At 47.5% G+C, this 21,586-nt stretch overlaps 1 protein-coding gene across 1 annotated transcript in view; it reads left to right on the top strand.

Annotated features, from left to right (window-relative positions):
* Positions 1-21,586, top strand: part of phactr3b (phosphatase and actin regulator 3b) — a 67,785-nt gene that overhangs the window by 39,005 nt on the left and 7,194 nt on the right. Inside the window, exon 9 of the mRNA XM_061833765.1 lies at positions 19,088-19,143. Coding sequence (XP_061689749.1) covers positions 19,088-19,143 — 56 coding nt within the window. The remainder of the gene's footprint in view (positions 1-19,087; positions 19,144-21,586) is intronic.

Genomic DNA, 21,586 nt, shown 5'->3' with positions numbered 1-21,586 from the left:
TGGCACATGGACCAATTTCTGCTGACACTGCAGCCCTCTTTGACAAAGAGGCCAGAGAAACTAATGAAAGCTGCTGTCTGTGAATAAAACTAATACATTGGCCATACAACAGCTGAAAGTACCATCGCTCCATTAGTAAGTTCCAGTGGAGGTTTTGGAATTGCCTTGATTCTTGTTAACCATCCAACAGTGGAATCATACAACTTATAATGTCTGTAAGAACTGGATGTTGGAGAGACATGGCAGAACCTGCTTTTCTTCTTTTCCCAACAATTTCATGATGATAATTTGTGTATACATCTTGTGTATACATCTTGGGAATGGATATGGTTGTGTCAACAAATAGTTTGTGATCTATGATTCAAACATCCATTTTCTATCTCGCTTGTTCCGGGCAGAGTTGGGGAGACGAGGCAGAAATTGTCATCAGGGTATAAATAGTTTAGGATGATATGACTCAGGTCAAAGCAGAAAGTAGTAGTCTAAAAAAATACTTCCGTAAGAGTAAGTACTGTTCAAGTACAAAGTCCCAGGTGAGTGACTTCTGATGTATTTTAATAGTGCATGAATGTCAATAGTAATGTGCAAATTTAAATACTGACCAACTTAGACTTTGAAAACCTATTCTTGTTAATATCTTTCTGTAGTTATGCATTAATAATATATCGTTAATTTCAATTTGACCGTTTTGGACTTTTACAGGTCGCTTTACGAACATTTATCAATGTCATCAGTCAAAAACAATGTGAGTTCTGCCAACTTACATCTTTATCTGGAGTGCTGTGCGTACGTACATTTCAAATAATAATACGTTTTGTAGGCCCACAGCTGTAACTTGCGTTCATCTGCGGTGTGGTCAAGTGATTGCCTTTCAGTCAAAGGTCACGAGTAGCTCAGTTGTATTGGTGAAACAGACATGTGACTAAGTCTCTCTGGTGAGCTAAAATAGACTGCACAAGCAATAATAAACACTTGAAGATAAAAATATGGCAGCACGGTGGAGCAGCTGGAAAGCGTTTGCCTCACAGTTCTGAGGACCTGGGTTCAGCCCCGGTCCTCCCTGTGTGGAGTTTGCATGTTCTCCATGTGCCTGCCCACATCCCAAGAACAGGCAATATTAATTGGACACTCTAAATTGCCCTTAGATGTGATTGTGAATGTGACTATTGTCTGTCTCCATGTGTCCTTCCATTGGCTGACAACCAGTTCAGGTTGTACCCTGCCTGTTGACAGCTGGGATAGGCTCCGGCACTCCCGCGTCCCTTGTGAGGCTAAGCGGCTAAGAAATGGATGGATGAAAATGTAATTAGCTAGCAAAATGTAGCAGAGATTCATTATTCAAAATGTCACTTATGTAACAGGGTTAAATGTACGTTTTTGTCTTCCTTTGTAATTGTAGCTTTGTTTCTCGCAAACACAGTTGGGCATCTCTCCAGTGACTAGCTTGTAGATTGCTGATCATGAAATATTATTGGAGACGTATGGTGCACATACTGAATGTGGCATGAGGAAAAAAAATCCAAATCACGTTGTCACCACAACAAATCAACTCTTCCTCAAATGTAGTAATTAATGTTGTACAATTGGCTTTTTTAAGGCATCCAGCTGCAAGTAACATCTCATTGAAGTGTCAATAGTCAGAGAGATTGTGGACCCACCCCTCTTTTGCTCTCCTTCTGTACCCCCCTTGTTCCAAATTAGAGTTTGAACACAGGCGTGATTAGCGATTTATTTGACTCATTTTGAAAGTGATCACCTTTTTGAACTGTAAATAAAATAATTGGGGAGGGTGGTTGGTCAATTGTTGTCAGTTAATTGGCCTCACAATTCATTTTGAGCATTATGCAAAGTGAAACAGACATTGATTTTTGTTTGTGTTTTAAGTTTTTGTACTTTGTTTGCTTATGTGTGCTGTTAACTGATACAGTACTGTATAGTCAAAGCATACAGTATATGCTGGTTTAATTTGTGATTTTTTTTCTTTTTTTTTAAGCAATTCTTCCCTGAAGAAAAAAAAAATTAAACTTAAATAATCGGCGAGATAAGAGGACGGTGATAAGCATGTCTGCCTCATATTTCTGAGACTAGGGTTCCAATTTTGGCCCTGGCCTTCCTGTGTGGCCTTTGGCTGTTCTCTTTGTGTTTTGGAGGTTTTAGTCCTCCAGCTTCACTACATTAAAAAAAAAAAAAGGTTACTTGAAGTTTTTTAATTATAGGCACTGTTTGAATGTGCATCACGGTGGGGAACTGGTTAGAATGCCTTCCTCACAGTTCTGAGAACCAGGGTTCAATCCCGGCACCTCCTGTGAGGAGTTTCCATGTTCTCTGCACGGGTTTTCTCCCGACGCGCCGGTTTCCTCCCCCATCCCAGAAACGTATCCATCCATTGATTTTCTTAGCCACTTATCCTCACAAGGGTCATGGGAGTGCTGTAGCCATTCCCAGGTATCTTCGGGCAGGAGCTGGGGTACAGCCAATCGCAGGGCAAATAGAGACAGACAACAGTCGCACTCACAATCACACATAAGGGCAATTTAGAGTCATTAATTACTGTAATGCAAGTTTTTGGGATGTGGGAGGAAACGGGAGTGCCAAAAGAAAACCTACCCATGGATGGGGAGCATATGCAAACTCCACAAAGGATTTGAACCTCAGTCCTCAGAAGTGTGAGGCCAACAATCTAACTAGATGCTCCATTGTGCTTTCCCCAGAAACATGTATGATCTTCTTTATACGACCGCAGCCGACAACACCTACATTGTATCACGTTAGTTGTCTATACCTGTCACGGACGAGACTCGGGGGTGGACCCAAATGCACGACTCAGGTGAGAGGTATGCAGTGCGGAATAAGCCTTTATTCGTTCCAATGTCGGTTACCAGGGAGTCAGTCCAAACAAGCAGCAAGATCAGTAACGGCAGGCTTACGGGGTGGGTCGGGAGACAGGCGTTGGTCGGTACGCGGGAGGTAGACGTCAGGAGTACGGTAGTGCGGGAACGAGGCATGAGAGGCAACGATCTAGCAGAGTCTCTGTCGTCCCCCGGGTCCTATATGTACTGGGTCTAATCGGAGGTCATGAGGCGCAGGTGTGACCCTTCCGATTAGACGGCCTCGCCCAGCCCTGGCTGGAATCCAGGATCATGACAGTACCCCCCCCATCAACGGCCGGCTCTGGACGGCCCAGGCGCATCAGGGTGAGCCGCGTGAAACTCCCTGATGAAGGAGCGGTCCACGACGAAGCGGGAGGGGATCCAAGAGCGCTCCTCTGGGCCATATCCCTCCCAGTCCACCAGGTACTGGACCCCCCTCCCTCTGCGGCGGGAAGACAGCAACCGGCGCACGGTGTACACCAACCCACCGTCGACCATGCGGCGGGGCGGGGGGGACTTGAGCGGAGGAGCCAGCGACGACATGCGATTCGGGCGAAGTCTGCTGACGTGGAACGTAGGGTGCACCCTCATCGACCTGGGCAGTTTCAACGAGACGGCGACCGGGTTAATAACCTTGGAAACAGGGAACGGGCCAACGAACCTGGGAGCAAGTTTGCGGGATTCCGTCCGCAGCGAGAGATCTTTGGTGGAGAGCCACACTCGCTGTCCCACTCTGAGCTCTGGTGCGGCCCTCCTCTTGCGGTCTGCTGCGGCCTTGTAGGCGCTGCTCATGCGCAGCAGTGTCCTCCGAGCTGCTTCCCAGGTCCGTTTGCAGCGTCGCACCACGGCCAGGGCTGACGGAACTGCGGAGTCTGTGACCAGTGGAGGAAACAGGGACGGAGGATAGCCATGCACGACATGGAGTGGAGCCATACCTGTTGAAGCGGAGGGTAGAGAATTGTGGGCATACTCCACCCACTTGATGTGCTGGCTCCACGTGCTCTGGTCCCTGGATGCCAGACATCGAAGACCGGTCTCTAATTCCTGGTTAATCCTCTCAGTCTGGCCGTTAGACTCTGGGTGATGACCCGATGTCTGACTTGCTGAAGCGCCGATGAGGTTGCAGAACTCCTTCCAGAAACGGGCGCTGAATTGCGGACCCCTGTCCGAAACGATGTCCTGGGGTAGGCCGTGGTAACGGACGACCTCGTCTAATACCAACTGGGCTGTCTGCTTGGCCGACGGGATCTTCGGAAGCGGCACGAAGTGGACCATTTTGGAAAAACGGTCCACTATGGACAGCACCACTGTGTTCCCTTGAGACGGCGGCAGGCCGGTGACGAAGTCCAGCGCGATGTGTGACCACGGACGAAAGGGGATGGACAGGGGTTGCAACTCACCAACAGGCCGTAGGCGGGAAGTCTTATTGGCAGCACACACCGGGCAGGCGTTGACGAACTCCCTTACGTCCTTGCTGAGGTTAGCCCACCAGAACCTTTGTTCGACCACTGAACGTGTCTTCGCCATACCCGGGTGGCAGACCGTCTTGTTGGTATGGGCCCAGTTGCTGACGTCTGCCCGCAGAGATGGGATGACGAACAGGCGGCCCGACGGACAATCCGTGGGTGACGGTGTCTCTCCCAGAGCCTCCTTCACCCGCGACTCGATCGCCCAGGTGAAACCGGCCACGAAGCACCCCGCTGGCAGTATAGTAGCGGCGTCTGAATCTGTGCGCCCTCCCTCGTGGATCCGCGAGAGTGCATCCGGCTTGCCGTTTTTGGAGCCTGGGCGGAAACACACCTTAAAGTGGAAGCGGGTGAAAAATAGGGCCCACCTGGCCTGACGGGCGTTCAACCTCTTCGCAGACTTCAGGTATTCAAGGTTCTTATGGTCCGTGAAGACCATGAACGGTACTTGCGAGCCCTCCAGCCAGTGCCGCCACTCCTCCAACGCGCTCTTGACCGCCAGCAGTTCCCTATCTCCCACGTCGTAGTTCCTCTCTGCCGGGGTCAACTTTCTAGACAGGAACGCGCACGGGTGGATCTTTCCATCCCTGGGACTCCTCTGCGACAAGACTGCTCCGATTCCTGAATTCGATGCATCCACCTCCACCACAAACTGGTTATCTGGGTCCGGAATAATGAGAACGGGCGCAGTAGTGAAACTTGCCTTGAGCCTGCTGAAGGCCTCCTGGCAGGTCCCGGACCAGTCGAAGAGGGTATGTGGCGAGGTGAGCGAATGCAGAGGAGCGGCCACGGAACTGAAGTTCCTTATGAATTTCCTATAGAAATTGGCAAATCCCAGAAACCTCTGTACCTCCCTCCTGTTGGTGGGGGTAGGCCACCGCAGCACCGCGTCGACCTTCCCGGGATCCATCCGTATCTCTCCCTCAGCCAGGACGAAGCCCAGGAAGGACACGGATGCCCGATGGAACTCACACTTCTCCATATTCACGTATAATTGGTGCTGCTGCAGACGCCGGAGCACCTCTCTGACTTGTTGAATGTGAGAGGTTAGGTCTGCTGAAAAGATGAGAATATCATCCAGATAAACAAAGACAGATCTGTTCAGGAACTCCCGAAGCACGTCGTTAATGAAGTTCTGAAAGACTGCCGGAGCGTTTGTGAGTCCGAAGGGCATCACCAGATACTCATAGTGCCCTGTGGGGGTGTTGAACGTCGTCTTCCACTCATCCCCTTCCCGAATCCGCACCAGATGGTAAGAGCTGATCAAGTCGAGCTTGGTGAAGATCCGGGCTCCCTGGAGGAGTTCGAATGCTGTAGAGATAAGCGGCAAAGGGTACCTGTTCTTGACTGTGATGTCGTTCAGGCCTCGGTAGTCGATGCAGGGTCGCAGCGTGGAGTCCTTCTTCTTGACAAAAAAAAACCCCGCACCGGCTGGTGAGAATGAGGAGCGAATGAGTCCGGCTGCCAGCGAGTCCTCGATGTAGTCCCTCATGGCTTGATGCTCTGGTCCGGTTAAAGAGAACAGTTTCCCTCTGAGAGGAGAGGTGCCTGGCAGGAGTTCAATCGCGCAGTCGTATGACCGATGTGGCGGCAGAGACTTTGCTTTAGATTCAGAGAAGACCTCCCGTAGGTCATGGTAGCAGGAGGGCACTGCGGTCAGGTCCAGGGCGGTACTAGATTCTGTTAGCCGAACCGGCGCAACTTGAATACCCCTGTCTCTCCGGACAGCGACACAGCGACTGAGACAGTCCTCTCCCCAAGTCTTGATCTGACCCGTCGTCCAATCTATGTGCGGATTATGTTCTTTGAGCCACGGACTGCCCAAGATGATGTCGCTACTACGTGCGTCGAAGACATGAAAGCTAATTCGCTCCGAGTGAGCGTCCGGAAAGCTCATACGTAGCGTCTGAGTACGATGTGTAACCCGACAAAGGAACTTGCCGTTGGCAGCATAGGCGTGACGAAACCGTTGCGTGGGGAAGGTTGCCGCCCCCAGCTCCTCGACCACGCGGGGATTTTTTAGGTTTGCTTCCAACCCAGAATCTATGAAAGCCGTCACAGAGCATGAACGGGAGTCCGTTCCCAAGGTGAGGTGAAGAAGGGACCTCCCTGACCCCGTCGCGGTGTACCGCACACTCACCGGAGTAGCGATCCTGATGTCAGAATGCCCTGGTCGAGTCGGGCAACGGGCGATCAAGTGTCCCAAACGCCCGCAGTAAAAACAGCGTCCCTCTCGTCGCCGACGTAAGTGCTCCTCCGCTGAGCTGCCAAGCCCCTCCACTTGCATGGCTTCCGGTGAAGCTGACAACACGGGTGGCCGGGAAGCGGAAACAACCGGACTGCGACTCTCCCTCTCCTCCCTCAGGCCCTCCATCTGTCTCTGCACGGTGAGGCGCTGGTCCACCTTGAGGGCCAATGCGATGAGGGAGTTAAGCGAAGGCGGAAGATCCATGGCCACGAGGTGACCACGGATCTGTGGGGACAGTCCCTCGTAAAACGCGTCATGGAGGGCTTCCTCATTCCAGCGGCTCTCGGCAGCCCGAATCCGGAACTCGATGGCGTAGTCGGACACGCGGCGACGCCCCTGGCGAATTGTCATGAGTGACGACGCCGCCTGGCGTTCCGGAGCCGCATACTGGAACACCTGGGTGAGCGCGCAGACGAATCTCGCCCATGAGCGGCAGGTCTCCGAGTTACGGCTCCACTCGGCGGTGGCCCATGCCTCCGCCCTCCCTGTCATGTGGGAAATGACGAAGGCGATCCGGGAGCGGTCCGTGGGAAAAGCGGAAGCTTGCAGCTCAAAGTGGAGATTGCACTGCGCCAGGAAGGGCTTGACGTTACCGGAGTCGCCTGAGAACCGCTCTGGTCGAGAGAGCGGAGTGATGGTGGCACGGGGAGGCACAGGAGCGGCCGCGCTAGCTTGGGAGGCTAGCCACGGTTGCAGCTGGGTGCAGAGCTCCTGGATCTGGTGAGTCATACCCTGGAGAGCAGCCTCTTGCTCACCTAGGCGTTTGCCCTGCACTTGCAGCGCACGGCGAATGGCTTCAGAGTCGGCTGGGTCCATGTTCTTGGCTAGATCGTTCTGTCACGGACGAGACTCGGGGGTGGACCCAAATGCACGACTCAGGTGAGAGGTAAGCAGTGCGGAATAAGCCTTTATTCGTTCCAATGTCGGTTACCAGGGAGTCAGTCCAAACAAGCAGCAAGATCAGTAACGGCAGGCTTACGGGGTGGGTCGGGAGACAGGCGTTGATCGGTACACGGGAGGTAGACGTCAGGAGTACGGTAGTGCGGGAATGAGGCATGAGAGGCAACGATCTAGCAGAGTCTCTGTCGTCCCCCGGGTCCTATATGTACTGGGTCTAATCGGAGGTCATGAGGCGCAGGTGTGACCCTTCCGATTAGACGGCCACGCCCAGCCCTGGCTGGAATCCAGGATCATGACAATACCTTGTGTGTAACCTGCTGTGCACACGTCAAAACAAGTTGTTGTGTGGTCCATAACCACAGCGAGCTCCTCTCTCGTGATTGGCCCATTAAGTCACATGATGTGACGAGTACTCACTGTTCCTCCTGGCTCCACATAACATTAACGTCGCCGCCTTCTCGATCGATTTTGCAGCATAATTAAATGTATTATCTGATCATTTAATTGTTGTTGCTTTGTTCCTTGTGACAGAAAGGAAAGTAAAAACTGCTACCAGAAATGACCAAAATGTGCTGAGGAAACCCCACCTGTTAGCATCCTTGCCAATACCAGCTCTAGCAACACCCTTGACTGCAAACATTTTCAAAACTGAGCGTGTGGGTTGTGCTTGAGTATAATGCAAAGTATGAGCAGAAGACCCACTGTGATGTCAGCGCGGTTGCTGCAGGAATGCGTATAAAGGGGCCTTAAATTGCCTGTAGTTGTGATTGTGAGTGCAAATAGCTGTTTATTTCTGTGTCCTGTGATTGGCTGGCAACCAGTTGTAGGTATAACCTGCTTCTCACCCAAAGATAGCCGGGATAGGCTCCAACACACGCATGACCCTGAAGAAAGATGAAGAAAAGCGGCTTAGATAATGGATGTATATATGAATGTTTGTGAATGATTTTTTGACTCGTTGAGTCAAGAAATTAGCTGGCAACCAGTCCAGAATAATCTAAATTTTTTTTGCCCAAAAATCATTAAAAAAAAAAAACAAACCTTTCACTGTCTTGTGCTTTGTTACATTTTACAGCATTTTATATTCTTTACTGTGCACAGATGTTAATCTCTTCGGCATCCAAGTCTTGAGAGACTATGGGCTTCCGTACTGGAGGTGAAGACCTCGTCTGGTTTGGCTTGTCAGACCGATACGAGAATGGGAGTCTCTCCCGTATTCAAGACAGATGAGCGTAGTTGCTGGCCTATCTGCCTGGGTTAAGCCTTTTTCTTCGTTTCCTTGCCTCTGACAGTCGACCAAAGGTTTCTTCAAAGTTTCACAGTCCCTCTTTCACTGCCTGTTTCCAGACCAGTTGTTCAAAGACTGGTCTCCCAGGTGTCCATTTTAATTTCAAGGCTTTTCAGGTCTTTCTTGCAGACTTTCTTAAAATGGAGTTTGGGTCAGACTATGGGACAGTTTCCTTGTGACAGTTCTCCATTGAGTAGATTCTTTGGAATTCTTCCATCTTCCATACATACTAGATGGCCAAGCCAGCGCAGACACCTCTGCTTAAGCGAACTGGACATGCTGGGGACCGTGGCTCTGTCCAGTACGCTGGTGTTTGTCACCTTATCCTGCCAGGTACGCCCAGGAAAAGGGGAGACAACGCATGTGGAAGGCATTACGTTTGTGACCTTGTTTGCCTCTCATTGTCCATGCCTCACTTCTATAAGGAGAGGGCTCACGACACAGGCTTTACATGCTTCGACTTCATGTGCTCTGTCAACTTGACATTTGTCCAGAATCTGTTGAGTCTCACCATTGTAGTAGCGGCTTCGCCAATGTGTCTGTCTAGCTTTGTGTCTAAACAGAGAGTGTCAGAGGGGGTAGAGCCCAGGTACTCAAAATTATGAACAACTTCCAGCGCTTGGTCAGAGCGTCTGATGTCGGATGGAGACACTATATGCTGTCCCATAATTTGCATTTTCTTATGGCTGATTGTCAACCCAAAGGCCTGGCATGTCTGGCTGAGGCAGTCCATGAGCAATTGAACCTTCTCCATTGTCCGCAAAAAGGAGGTCACAAAGGCATTTCTGCTGGATCTTGGACTTAGCCTTGAGCCGGGAGAGGTTATAGAGTTTGTTTGATCTAGTTCGAAGATGGATGTTAACCACTGTATTATAAAACATGGGTAAACCCTCACAATTCACAGGGGGGAATGAACCCTGCAGTGAATTTAAAAAAAAAAAAAAGGCAAGTAATTGATAAACCCTCAATGTTTTTATAATTGCTAGTTTAATTTTTTTTTAAAAAACCTACAAACAATAATCCCGAACACTTTAACACAGTTTCAAACCTAGTTTATATTACACACTTATCTCTGCGAGACTTGCACTTTTCATAGCAGGTCACTGGGTAATAAATCAATTCTGATTAACGACATCATTACAACCTATGATCTAGACTTTTTGTTACTAGATGAAGCACGGTTAAGATAAAATAGCTGTAACACCATTTTATATATATATGAGGCAACACCAGCAAATTTTTATTTTACGTACAATCGGCAAATAATGAGAAAAGGTGGTAGTATTGCTATTATTTTCAAGTCATTATTTCAATTATACTGGGTGTCATGGTCCTGCCTGTCCGGCCCTGGCTGGGCGTGTCCCAGCACAGCAGCACTGATTAGGAGGCGCACACCTGCGCCTCATCCTCGCTGATTCACCCCGGTATTTATAGGACCCAGGGGACGACTGGTCTTCGCCAGATCGTCGCAACTCATGCCCCGTTCCTGCACTCCCGTACTTTTGATCGTCAACGCTGGTGTACCAACCTCCGCCTGTCCTCCGACCGACCCCGTAAGCCTGACGTCTTTGATACTCCTGCCTTCTCTGATCGATCTTCCGTGTACCGACCCCTGCCTGCCCAAGGACCTGCTCTCTATGCCCGACGTCCTGATTACCGCTGCCCCACTTGACTGTCTCCCTGATCCCCAACTTTGGACCGAATAAACACTTTTCCCGAACTACCTTTGCGTCTCCGGAGTCCTGCATTTGGGTCCTCCCTCCGTACCGATGGGTCGTGACAGAACAATCTTGCCAAACCTGGACCCAGCAGGAAGACCCGGCGTCGCCGGGATCAACGCGAGGTAAAATGAAAGCCGAAGGACCAAGCCTGTCCTGTCTGGGTAGGCTCCATGATGTTGTCTCCTCCTTCCGTGTCACACGCACCGCCTGTGTGCCATGAATACGTCCCGACCACGACCCGCTCAGCGCCTTATATTCTTTTGGACTCTGATTTTTCGGACTATGAGGAAGACCTTGATTTATATGACCGGCTGCCTGACTACGAAGATTTTGACTATGAATTTCCTCTCCCGATCTTTAATCCCAGTCAGTTTGTTTCAACTCCCTGCGTTTCCCGCTCCTGAGTGCCTTCGCCCGGTAGGTCCAAGTCCTCGTCCTCCAATCCTTCTTTGGGAACCCGCTTGGCCATCTACCCGGATCCTCCGCGTGGCGACAAGAGGAGACGCCCAGGCCGGGTGCTCCCTCGTCCCTCCCGGTGCATGGCGACAAAGACACCGTCCTCGTTCATCCACTCCCCACCGGCAACGGCCAAACCAGCAGATCCGGAGCTGGTGGTGAAACTTCCAGCTGAGAGGGAGGAGGGGTCCGTAAATCCCGAGGTGCAGCGACTCGAGAATCACGAGGTCTTCTATCGTGAAATGCGGGTGGAAATCGAGCGGCAGCGTGCCCAACTGGTGGTCCTCATGGCCCAGGTTCGGCGAGGATTAGATAACCAACCGAGCTACGCCAACGTTGCGGTTTCAACAGACTCGTTGCTGACTCACGCTCACTCTGCGGCTGCAACGGACACGCTCCCGAGACTCGCCCACGTCGCGGTTTCAACAGACTCTCTACTGACTCACGTTCACGCCGCAGTGGCAACGGACCCACTACCAAGCAAGGTTCACGTCACTGTGGCAACGGATCCACCGCCGCGCCATTCCCACGTCGCGGTGGCAACAGATTCACTGCAAGCACATGCTGCGATGACCACCGATCCGCTACCGAGCCGAGCTCACGTTGCAGTGGAAACGGATCCGCCGCCTCACCACGCTCACGTCGCGGCTTTGTCAGATGCGCTGCTGATCCATTCTCACACCACGGTATCCATCGACCCCTTTTCGAACACAGCTCACGTCGTGGGTGGCAACAGATTCACTGCCGCGTCACACCTACGTTGCGGTGGTGACAGGCGCCCGGGCGACCGTCGTAGCAAAAGGGTGGAATTGGCAATCGAGGATGAGCCTGCCAGAGTGCCTTCAACATGCGTGTTCCCAAGGAACAAGACCCAGAAGCGAATTGCAGAGGGCTTAAGTTCAGAGGCTGCAGTGAATTCAGATAAAGACGAGGCGAACTATTTTCCTCCGGTTAAGAGGGGGACGACTTTATCATCCCTGTCTCTCCGTGCCGTGCCCAAGAATGATCACGCCCTCTAGTGTCTGCCAGTTCTCCTCCGGGATCCCTGACTATAAGCCAGTCGGACTCCGTCTGAAGGAGCCAAGTCTCATTCATGAACAAGCGCCCAGTTCAGGAGTGCCAAGGCAAACATTGAAAGAGCAACAGCGCAACGTTCTGCCGCCTGTGGGGTTTCAGGAGCCAATCTCCAAATCCCACGTTCCTTCCAGGAGGTGGCGATGGCACCGCAGCCACCTCATGTTCCTGCCCAGGAGGTGGCGACAGCTCGTCCGCAGCCGCCTCACGTTCCTGTCTAGGAGACAGCCGGAGCGTCACAGTCCCATTCGTTCCTGTACCGGCGGCGACCGGTCCGTAGCCATCCCTTGCCCCTGTCTCAGCAGCGACAGGCCAGTGGCCGCCCCACCCTCCTGCTTGGACGGTGACCGGTTCGCGGGCGCCCCACGCCCCTGTCTCGATGGCAACAGAGGTTGCCGACTGCTCATCGGCCTCCTCATGTTCCTGTCCAGCTGATGGCGACAGTACCACAGTCCTCTTGGTTCCAGTCCCGGCAGTGACCGGTTCACGGCTGTTCCATGCCCCTGTCTCGATGGCGACAGGAGCTGGGGAGTTCAGTTCAGTTGCATGCCTTTGTCTGGTTCTTGCTTCGCCGTTGGGTTCCTCCTCGAGGACGTCCACCCGAATCAACCCGTAGGGATCCTGGTGCTTGGTGTCCGGGTTGTCCTCCTCACCTGTCCAGCCAGACGCCTCGCGTTTGGTGGCCTGGACGGACACCAGACAGACTGGAGTTGGGGGGGTGCCCTCCCCGGGCCCCCTTCCACCCACCCCTGGACATGTTAATTTTGTGTGTGTGTTTCTTTTGTTTTGGCACGTCTGGGAGCAGCGCCTTAGAGGGGGGGTACTGTCATGGTCCTGCCGGTCCAGCCCTGGCTGGGCGGATCCCAGCACAGCGGCGCTGATTAGGAGGCGCACACCAGCGCCTCATCCTCACTGATTCACCCCGGTATTTATAGGACCCAGGGGATGACTGCTCTTCGCCAGATCGTCGCAACTCATGCCCGTTCCTGGAATCCCGTACTCTTGATTGTTAACCCTGGTGTACCGACATCCGCCTGTCCTCCGACCGACCCCATAAGCCTGACGTCTTTGATACTCCTGCCTTCTCTGATTCATCTTCCGTGTACCAACCCCTGCCTGCCCGCGGACCTGCTCTCTACGCCTGACGTCCTGATTACCGCTGCCCCACTTGAATGTCTGCCTGATCCCCGACTTTGGACCGAATAAACCCTTTTCCCGAACTACCTTTGCGTCTCCGGAGTCCTGCAAGATACAATGGATAATTTATAGAGGATTTTTCAGAACTTTTGTCAGTTATTTGTACTGATTAAAACTATTTTGTCATAATGGGAGACTTTATCATTCGGGTTGACAATAACATGGAAACATTTTCTCCTATATGAGACACGTTTGACCTTTTTCAACATATGAAGAGTCCAAACCACACTTAAGGCCACATCTTAGACCTGGTCGATGACGATAACAATGTTGAAATTCCATCATTTGACATTTAGGATATCGACATTTATGACCACTTTTGTGTATTTATTGGGTTACAAAAGGGGAAAAGTGTCAATTCAGGTCTTATTGGATCTCCGTGTGGCTTTTCATACATTAGATCATAATATACTGCTGAACAGGCTGGAAATGTGGGGAGGACTAAATTGGACAGTCCTTAATGTATGAAATTGGTTTTTTTGTAACCATTGAAAATGTTAAATCTCATTAAATGCCATAACCTATGGGGTCCCTCAAGGGTCAGTTCTTGAACCCCCTCCTGTTCAGCGTGTATATGCTACCCTTGGGTCAAATTCTTCAGAACTTTAATTTGATGGTGTCGATATGTCCCCAATGACTCCCTGGTGACCAGTTCAGGGTGTAGTCAGCCTTTTGCCTGGAGTTGTCTGGGATACACTCCAGTTCTCCTGTGACCCTTGTGAGGATAAGCAGCTTGGACAATGGCCCATGTCAAAATCATATCCAGAGTGAAGGCATGCATGTGTAAAACTGACCTGGAGAAGCTCATCCATTCTTCTATTTCAGGTAGGCTAGACAATTATAATGGTCTTCTGACTGGACTCCCCAAAAACAGCATTAAGTGCATCAGCAGCTCGTTCAGAATTTTACTGCTCGGGTTCTGACCAGAACAAAGAGGTCAGAGCATATTACTCAAATTCTAAAGTCTTTACATTGGCTTTCACTCAGCTTTAGAATATATTTTAAAATTCTGCTGCTGCTGGTCTAGGGCGGCACGGTGGGGCAGCTGTTAAGCGTTGGCCTCACAGTTCTGAGGACCAGGGTTCAATCTCGGATCTGCCTGTGTGGAGTTTGCATGTTCTTCCGTGCCTGCATGTTTAGGGTTAGGTCACACTCACAATCACACCTAGGGGCAATTTGGAGTGTCCAATCAATGCATGTCTTTGGAATATGGAAGGAAACTGGAGTGCCTGTTTCTCCAGACTGTTGTCTGTCTCCATGTGCCCTGCAACCAGTTCAGGGTGTACCCTGCCTCTGCCCGCTGAGTGCTGAGATAGGCTCCGGCAGTCCTGTGACCCTTGTGAGAAGTGGCTAAGAAAATGGATGGATGGATGAATGGATGGATGGATGGATGGAGGGATGGATGGATGCTACTGGTCAATAAATCACTAAATGGTTTAGGTCCTGAAGACATAAAAGAAACACAGTAGATCTCTGAAAATGACAGACTCATGTCATACAGTGGAGCACAGAGGCTAAAGCAAACATGGTGAAGGAGCATTTACCTATTACTGTATGCCGTATACAAATTGAATAAGTTGCCAAAAAAAGTGATGTCAGCCCCAGGTGTGAATGTTCTTTTTATTCCCCTCCTTGCCCTTAAGTGCATGAGAAATTATCTTACATTGTATGCTATTTCAATTGTACATTTTTGTCTCTTAATTTTAGATGCTTATGAGTTGCTTTTCTTTGTTTTTAATTTTTTTTTCAATCATGTGAAGGATATTGAGATACCTTTGTATGGAATACACTATATAAATACATTTGCAGGACAGCTGAGTAAAAAAATTCTCAATACTTTCCTTTTCATCGGGGCTTGGGTGACAGCTTGCGGCATCTTAGGATGTTGAAGAAAGGGCCAAAAATAAAGATAATTGTGCAAATAGAACCCATTTTCAGGAATAGCTAAGGGTAGTTTCCATCCATCCATCCATCCATTTTTTCAGCCGCTTGTCCTCACCAGGGTCACGGGAGTGCTGGAGCCTACCCTGGCTATCTTCAGACAGGAGGCAGGGTATATCCTGAATTGGTTGCCATCCAGTTGCAGGACACATATAAGCAAATGACCTTTCTCACTCACTTTCACACCTACTGGCAATTCAGAGTCTTTAAATGACCTACCATGAATGTTTTTGGGATGCCCCCTCCCCTTCCCCATCTAAGAAAAAAAAAAAAGAAACTGGTGGGGATTTCCTATACATAAAAAATTGACATGAAGGTATAAGATTACATAAATACTTGTGTCCATACATACTGTACATACTGTATGTAGTACACATATGTTTTGTCGTGACACTTTTACTCTGGAACAGGAGCTGAAGCTATATTTTTCCTGACAATTTGGGTTACTTTGCAAATGGTACTAGCTAGGGCATTTACATTATGATATTCTAATGTAATTGGAACCAATCTGCTTGAAAATCCTGCACATTAAAACCCTGTGACACTGTTGTTTCGTAACCTGGGCACACGTTCAAAGCTATTTGAAGTCACTTCTTTCACAGTTTGCTCTCAGTGGGAAACTGACAACATCCCCCGCTTGATCTGTGGTCCTGCCAACAAGGGCAAAACATCACAAGCTTAAATCAGCAGTCAGATGAAGAATTCATTTCTACATTTCATGTGTGAACTCTAGCAAAATTATAATCATAGTTTATAAGTTTCACAATGAAAAATTGAAGTTGATCCCAGAAAATACAGCAAATACAAGAGTATCAGCCACAAAAACACTCACAGACTACATGAAATCTGTGACCTCATAATGGGAGACTTCCGGGTCACCAGTTTTGGCTTGGAAGTTGCAAAAACAGCTCAGTTTCGGTTGTCCATGATGAGCAAGGTTTCCTTAATTTTTCCTGGCATCTCAACTCAAAGTATTCTCCACGCCCTGCAACTCTCAGGCTGGTCTGGGATCATGCAGACTAAGCTGCATCGAAGGGTGCCCCGCACCCCACCCCCACCCCCAACCATGTCCTTGGGCTGTGCCACTGAAGAGGAAAGAGTGAGGCATTAGGCAACACCTCACTGGGCAGCAGCAGCAGCAGCCTGAATGGTCCTGCTCTCCTCTGCTGGCGGTGGCCTGACATTCGCATCAAGCCTTTTTGTTCAGTGCAGCTCATTCATTTGACATGCTGGTGAGTTCATTTAACAAACAGCGAGTTTTTACCTCTGACCAAGCAGAGTGGGGGAGGACTTGTGAAGCACAACACATCACTGCAGGAGCTTGAGACTGAAGTCCTGTTGGGCTTATTTGGATCAACAGAAGCAGTCCGACTCAGTGTTGTTGTGTTTGAGGAAATTTCTTCCTTTCTATATTCTAAGACAAAAATATTCATTGGGGGGACAACGAGTGATTCACCGATCTGATTCAATTCACTCGGAAGCGGTAAATGCTAAATAACTGGAATGAGTTCACTGACCACATATCCTACCATAGCTCGGTGCCATTTAGCTTTGTCTACCCTCTTCTTTCATCGTGTTGCATCTGTGGGTATATTCTGGAAGCCCTCAGGGGTCCTAGACACAGCTGAGCCTACAAAATCTTATTTTAGATGTTTGTTCAAGGTGCTTTCCCCCCCTTGTCAGAACTGTGCAAAAAAAATAGCACGCCACATCTTGGAATTGGTTTTAGATAGTAATAAATAAAAATTGAAACCTTTATCCTGAGATATTTTAAGAAACAACTCTGAACCACTCATTTTTTTCGTACCCAGCAGTCATTTTGACACAATGATCTTTATTGTCGGCTTAGAGATGGGCCAAAAAGAACTTTCAATTTTGGCGAGGATCTGTATGAAGCTCCAGGGATCTGCACTGATTTGAGTTCCCCAGGCATCCATGGAAGAGATGCAGATCCCCCAACTCGAGTACACATTGATTTTAATTAGCTTTTTTTGTCCAAAATGCATGTAAATGTGACGCCATCATTGCTCATAATCTCCATCTTTTCATCATAAATCTTTAAGCACAAAAAAGAAACTTTTTACTCACTTGTCCAAGCAAAAATGATGAAAAAAAAAAAAAAGATTAGAAGGAATAACCCCTGAATATCCCTGGTTTGATAGGATCATCAATGGTGATGATCCTATCCTTATCTAGTCTGGTGACGGTATTACAACCTACTGGAACAAACACAAATGTGGTTGATCTAATCACGGGAGTCGACATGGTTTTTGCCTCTTAATGTCAATTCCGCTGGTTGAAAATTATTTTTTTTCCTGCTCTGTGTTCATCTTGGTCACTAAGAATGCCCACCCCCCTTTGTGGGACCCCAAGGTCTTATAATTACACCAAATCGACATTAATCCGCCTTCGGGTTTATAGGTTTTACTTCACTTTAAGAAGGACATGCAAATTTGTATTCTTACTAGACGTGAGGAAGAGAGATTCTCGTCAACGATGGAACCATGCTTTGCTGAAAATCTTAAATATTTTCTATCCACTTTAATAAAGAGAAGAATGTGCTGCTCTGGAAGCATAATAACGCAGTGAATGTTTAACATTCCACATTCCACATTGATGAAGTCATGTGATCGAACCTTGGCTCTGGCCTCTTTTTGTGTGGTATTTGCATCCACCAATTTACACATTTAAAAATTCAGATTTCTTTTTTTTTTCAGGACGTATACAGATTTTTTTAAATCACGTGAATCAGTTGCTCATGATTAAAATGTGGTATCATTTTCTTCAGGAACATATTGCTGCCACACCCAGATTTAAAAAAAAAAAACCTCAGTATCCCGTTGTAATGTGTTAAGTTTCTCCTTTTCACATAAAAAAGTTTCATGTTTTAACATAAGTTTAAGATTATAATGTGATACATTTCATGTTTTACCTTTATAATTTGTTTTCACATGATACATGTAAGATTTTAACATGATGAGTTTTTAAACATAATGTTCTGCATTTTAATAGGATTGATTTAAAATTTGAATATGATAAGTTATCACCTAAAAACAGGATATATTAGATAACCGGTTTCTGGTATCCTTTTTAGACACTTGAAGAAGAGCCGTGTATTTGCATGGTTCGTAACTTTGGATTTCTAAGATTTAAAAATAAGATCCACTTTTCTGTCCCTTCAACGGGTCCCACCAGTGATTTGAACCGGAAGTGAGTGCTTCATTTTTAAAATAATATACACCAGTTTGCCACATTTAAACCATATGCAATGTATATTTACCAATGAAGTCCATTCTAAAGACTTTGTTTCAACGTATTTTAGGAATGGAAGTAATACTTAGTATTTATTTGTGTTCACGGGGTTTGTGTACCGAGATTTCTCTGGAATTCAATTAATCTTGAGGTGATGTGTTTTCATTGTAACACCACTTTCATCTGGCAGGTTGATGGGAATGCTAAAGTTAAGCTGACGTTGAATGCTGACTCGTGTCTGGTCACAGATTGCTGTTTGCTGTCTAGTTCAGTTAAGGCTATATCGACGTTATTGTTGGAATGCAAGTGTGCAACACGTGGCTGAAAGAGCATGAGCGTGCGTGCCTGTGTCCCTGCCCACCCTGGTGTGCTACAAAGGAGGGACGCACTCCACGAGGGACGCACCAGCATCCTCCACAAGGCCACTGGGAAAGGTCTGCTCGATTTTCAGGTTCATGGGAAAGTAGCTGAAATTGGACGCGTGTTCCAAAGGGCGTTTTTTGGACTTGGTTCCGATGTGGACTCATCAAGATTTGAGGAGCCAAGTGAGGTGCATTTCGGAGTGGCTTCCTGAAGCTGTGCCTACAGGAGACACGCGCGCCCCCAGTGCAGCTGGAATTGACAGCGCAAAGCAGCGAAATGGTCCAGAACGTGATTTTGGTGTTTTTTCGCAGGAGGCTGAGCCAACGACCAGCGGTGGAGGAGCTGGAGAGTCGAAACATCTTGAAGCGTAAGTTTCTAACATGCATTCAGAGCTTTTTAGTCATGTCAAAATCACACGCCTTTCCCACTTAAGCAGCAGATAGATTTCATTCATATTTCCATGCATTTCCCAATCGGCATATACCATAATTTGCATTTATTTTAGGGCGAAAAAAGTTGAATCATCATAAATACAGAAATCTCGAATAGGCTAGGACAAAAGAAAACCTTGAACTTCCTCTTCCAATCAATGGATGTCATACTGACATTTTAATTGTATAACATTTTTTTTATCCTAAAAAGCAACATGCTTTCATTTAAATGCAACACGGTTTAATTTATAAGGATCTAGTGGCGACTCAATCAAATGATTGACACGGCAAAATTGTTAATTCTGGGAAACGAAATTTTTGTAATTGCATTTCAAAGCAAAACTGTAGGAAAAATTATGAAATATATCATTGGCTTAAAAGTAAAAAGCGAAAGTGCTATTTTGGGGTACTTTTGTCACATTTTCTTTTAAAGTAAAGTATTCCCTTTAAATTGTGCGTCTACGAGGCAATAAAAAAATTGGATTACATCTCGGAGGATTGAAAGTCCTTTTTGCACAACTTGCACAAAATCAATTTTATCAAGGCTTCCATCAGAGATTTTTCAAATGAAGATTTCCTCCCATCAATGTTCATCCAATTCCTCCATTTTGGTAGCTGAGCTCTGACAATGTGCGTGTAATCGGTGGATCCGAAAATCGTCCACTCACAAAGGTTTTGTGTTGTTTGGAATATTGTGAGCACTTTTGGATTACCCACTACATTTTTTTTAAGTTAGATATTTGATAACCTCTAGATGCTATTACTTTAGTTGTTACAACACCCAAACTCGCAAGACGTTGCATTTATTTACACCAAGGACAAAGGCCTTCCTAAATAGTCTTGATTTAAAAAGTATTGTAAGTGATCCAAACATTTGTTTGTCTTGGCTGCAGTGGGTGCATAGCCAAATTTGATTCTTCCCCGAAATTAAAGGCCTCTTTGACTGTAACCAATCAATGTTGTTTTTTTCCTGCAGGGAGATAGAAACATTTCGACTCTGTCTGGCCACCTGTGAGCTTGCGAGCAGCTGCTCATACCATCCAAACATTGCGTCCTTCACTAAATACATCACTAGATCACTGTACTGGGAAATGTTTAAATGAAATTTCCAACGCTCTGTAATGCAATATTCGTGGTGTTATTTGCCATCTAGAGAGTGCAAGTTATGAAAAATAAATGATTTTTTTTTTCAACCATCTTGCCCACTTTCACTAAAGTATATAGATTGTACATCGAGTCCCTCTAGTGGTATACAAAAGAATCACTGCCTAGATATTCCCTCTAGTGGTATACAAAAGAATCACTGCCTAGATATTGTACTGTTCATTTGTTTTTTTTACTTTTTAATACAATACATTTGCGTTTAAGATTGAAGAAAAGTTTCTTTTTAAACTTTCATTAAGGTACAATTGTTATTTGACCTGTATATATAATACATTTTATTTGAATCATTTAAGTTTAACCACGGGGCTCACTAAATTCGATGACCCGCCTGAGAGCTACAGAGCATGGGAGTCCTCTTTCCTTAACGCCATTCAGGATTTAGAGTAAACAGCCAGTGAAGAGCTGGACCTCCTGGTAAAATGGCTGGGAAAGGAGTCATCTGAACATGTTAAAAGAATACGTGCTGTCCACATCACCAATCCTCACGCTGCTCTCGAATTAGCCTGGACAAGACTCCAAGAATGCTATGCTACCCCTGAAGTGATTGAGAATGCTTTATTCAAACGATTGGACAATTTTCCTCGGCTAACCTCCAAAGATAACATCAAGCTAAGAAAACTTAGCGATCTGCTCTTGGAACTATTCTCAGCCAAGCAGGATGGCTATCTACCAGGACTGAGCTACCTTGACACTCCTCGAGGGATTAAGCCAATCGTGGAAAAGCTGCCACCAAACTTACAGGAAAAATGGCTGTATGCTGGCTCAAACTACAAAGAACGGTACAGAGTGTGTTTCCCTCCTTTCTCGTTTTTTGTTGACTTTGTCAGATGTCAGGCAAAAGCCAGAAATGACCCCAGCTTTGTGTTGGTGAGCAGTAACCGCAGCCATTACCATAGTGAAAGATCCACAACCAAGCATGATAGTGCTAGGACAGCTGTGTTTGTGCATAGAACAGATGTGTCAACAACAGATTCAAGCTTGTTACACAAAACATCTACTGACAAGAAAGTTAGTGATGACCCAACCAAGTACTGTCCAGTGCACAATAAGCCACATCCTCTGGAAAAATGTAAAGCTTTTAGAATGAAGCCGCTAATGGAACGCAAAAGGCTGCTAAAAGAATACAGATGTTGTTTCAAGTGCTGTTCTGGTACTCATGTGGCGAGGGAATGTCCAGCAGAGCTGAAATGCAATGAGTGTGAAAGCAATCAACAT

Source organism: Syngnathoides biaculeatus, chromosome 10 (genome assembly GCF_019802595.1).
Source record: "Syngnathoides biaculeatus isolate LvHL_M chromosome 10, ASM1980259v1, whole genome shotgun sequence".
Classification (NCBI taxonomy): Eukaryota; Metazoa; Chordata; class Actinopteri; order Syngnathiformes; family Syngnathidae; genus Syngnathoides; species Syngnathoides biaculeatus.
This window is presented reverse-complemented; position numbering and strand designations above follow the sequence as displayed.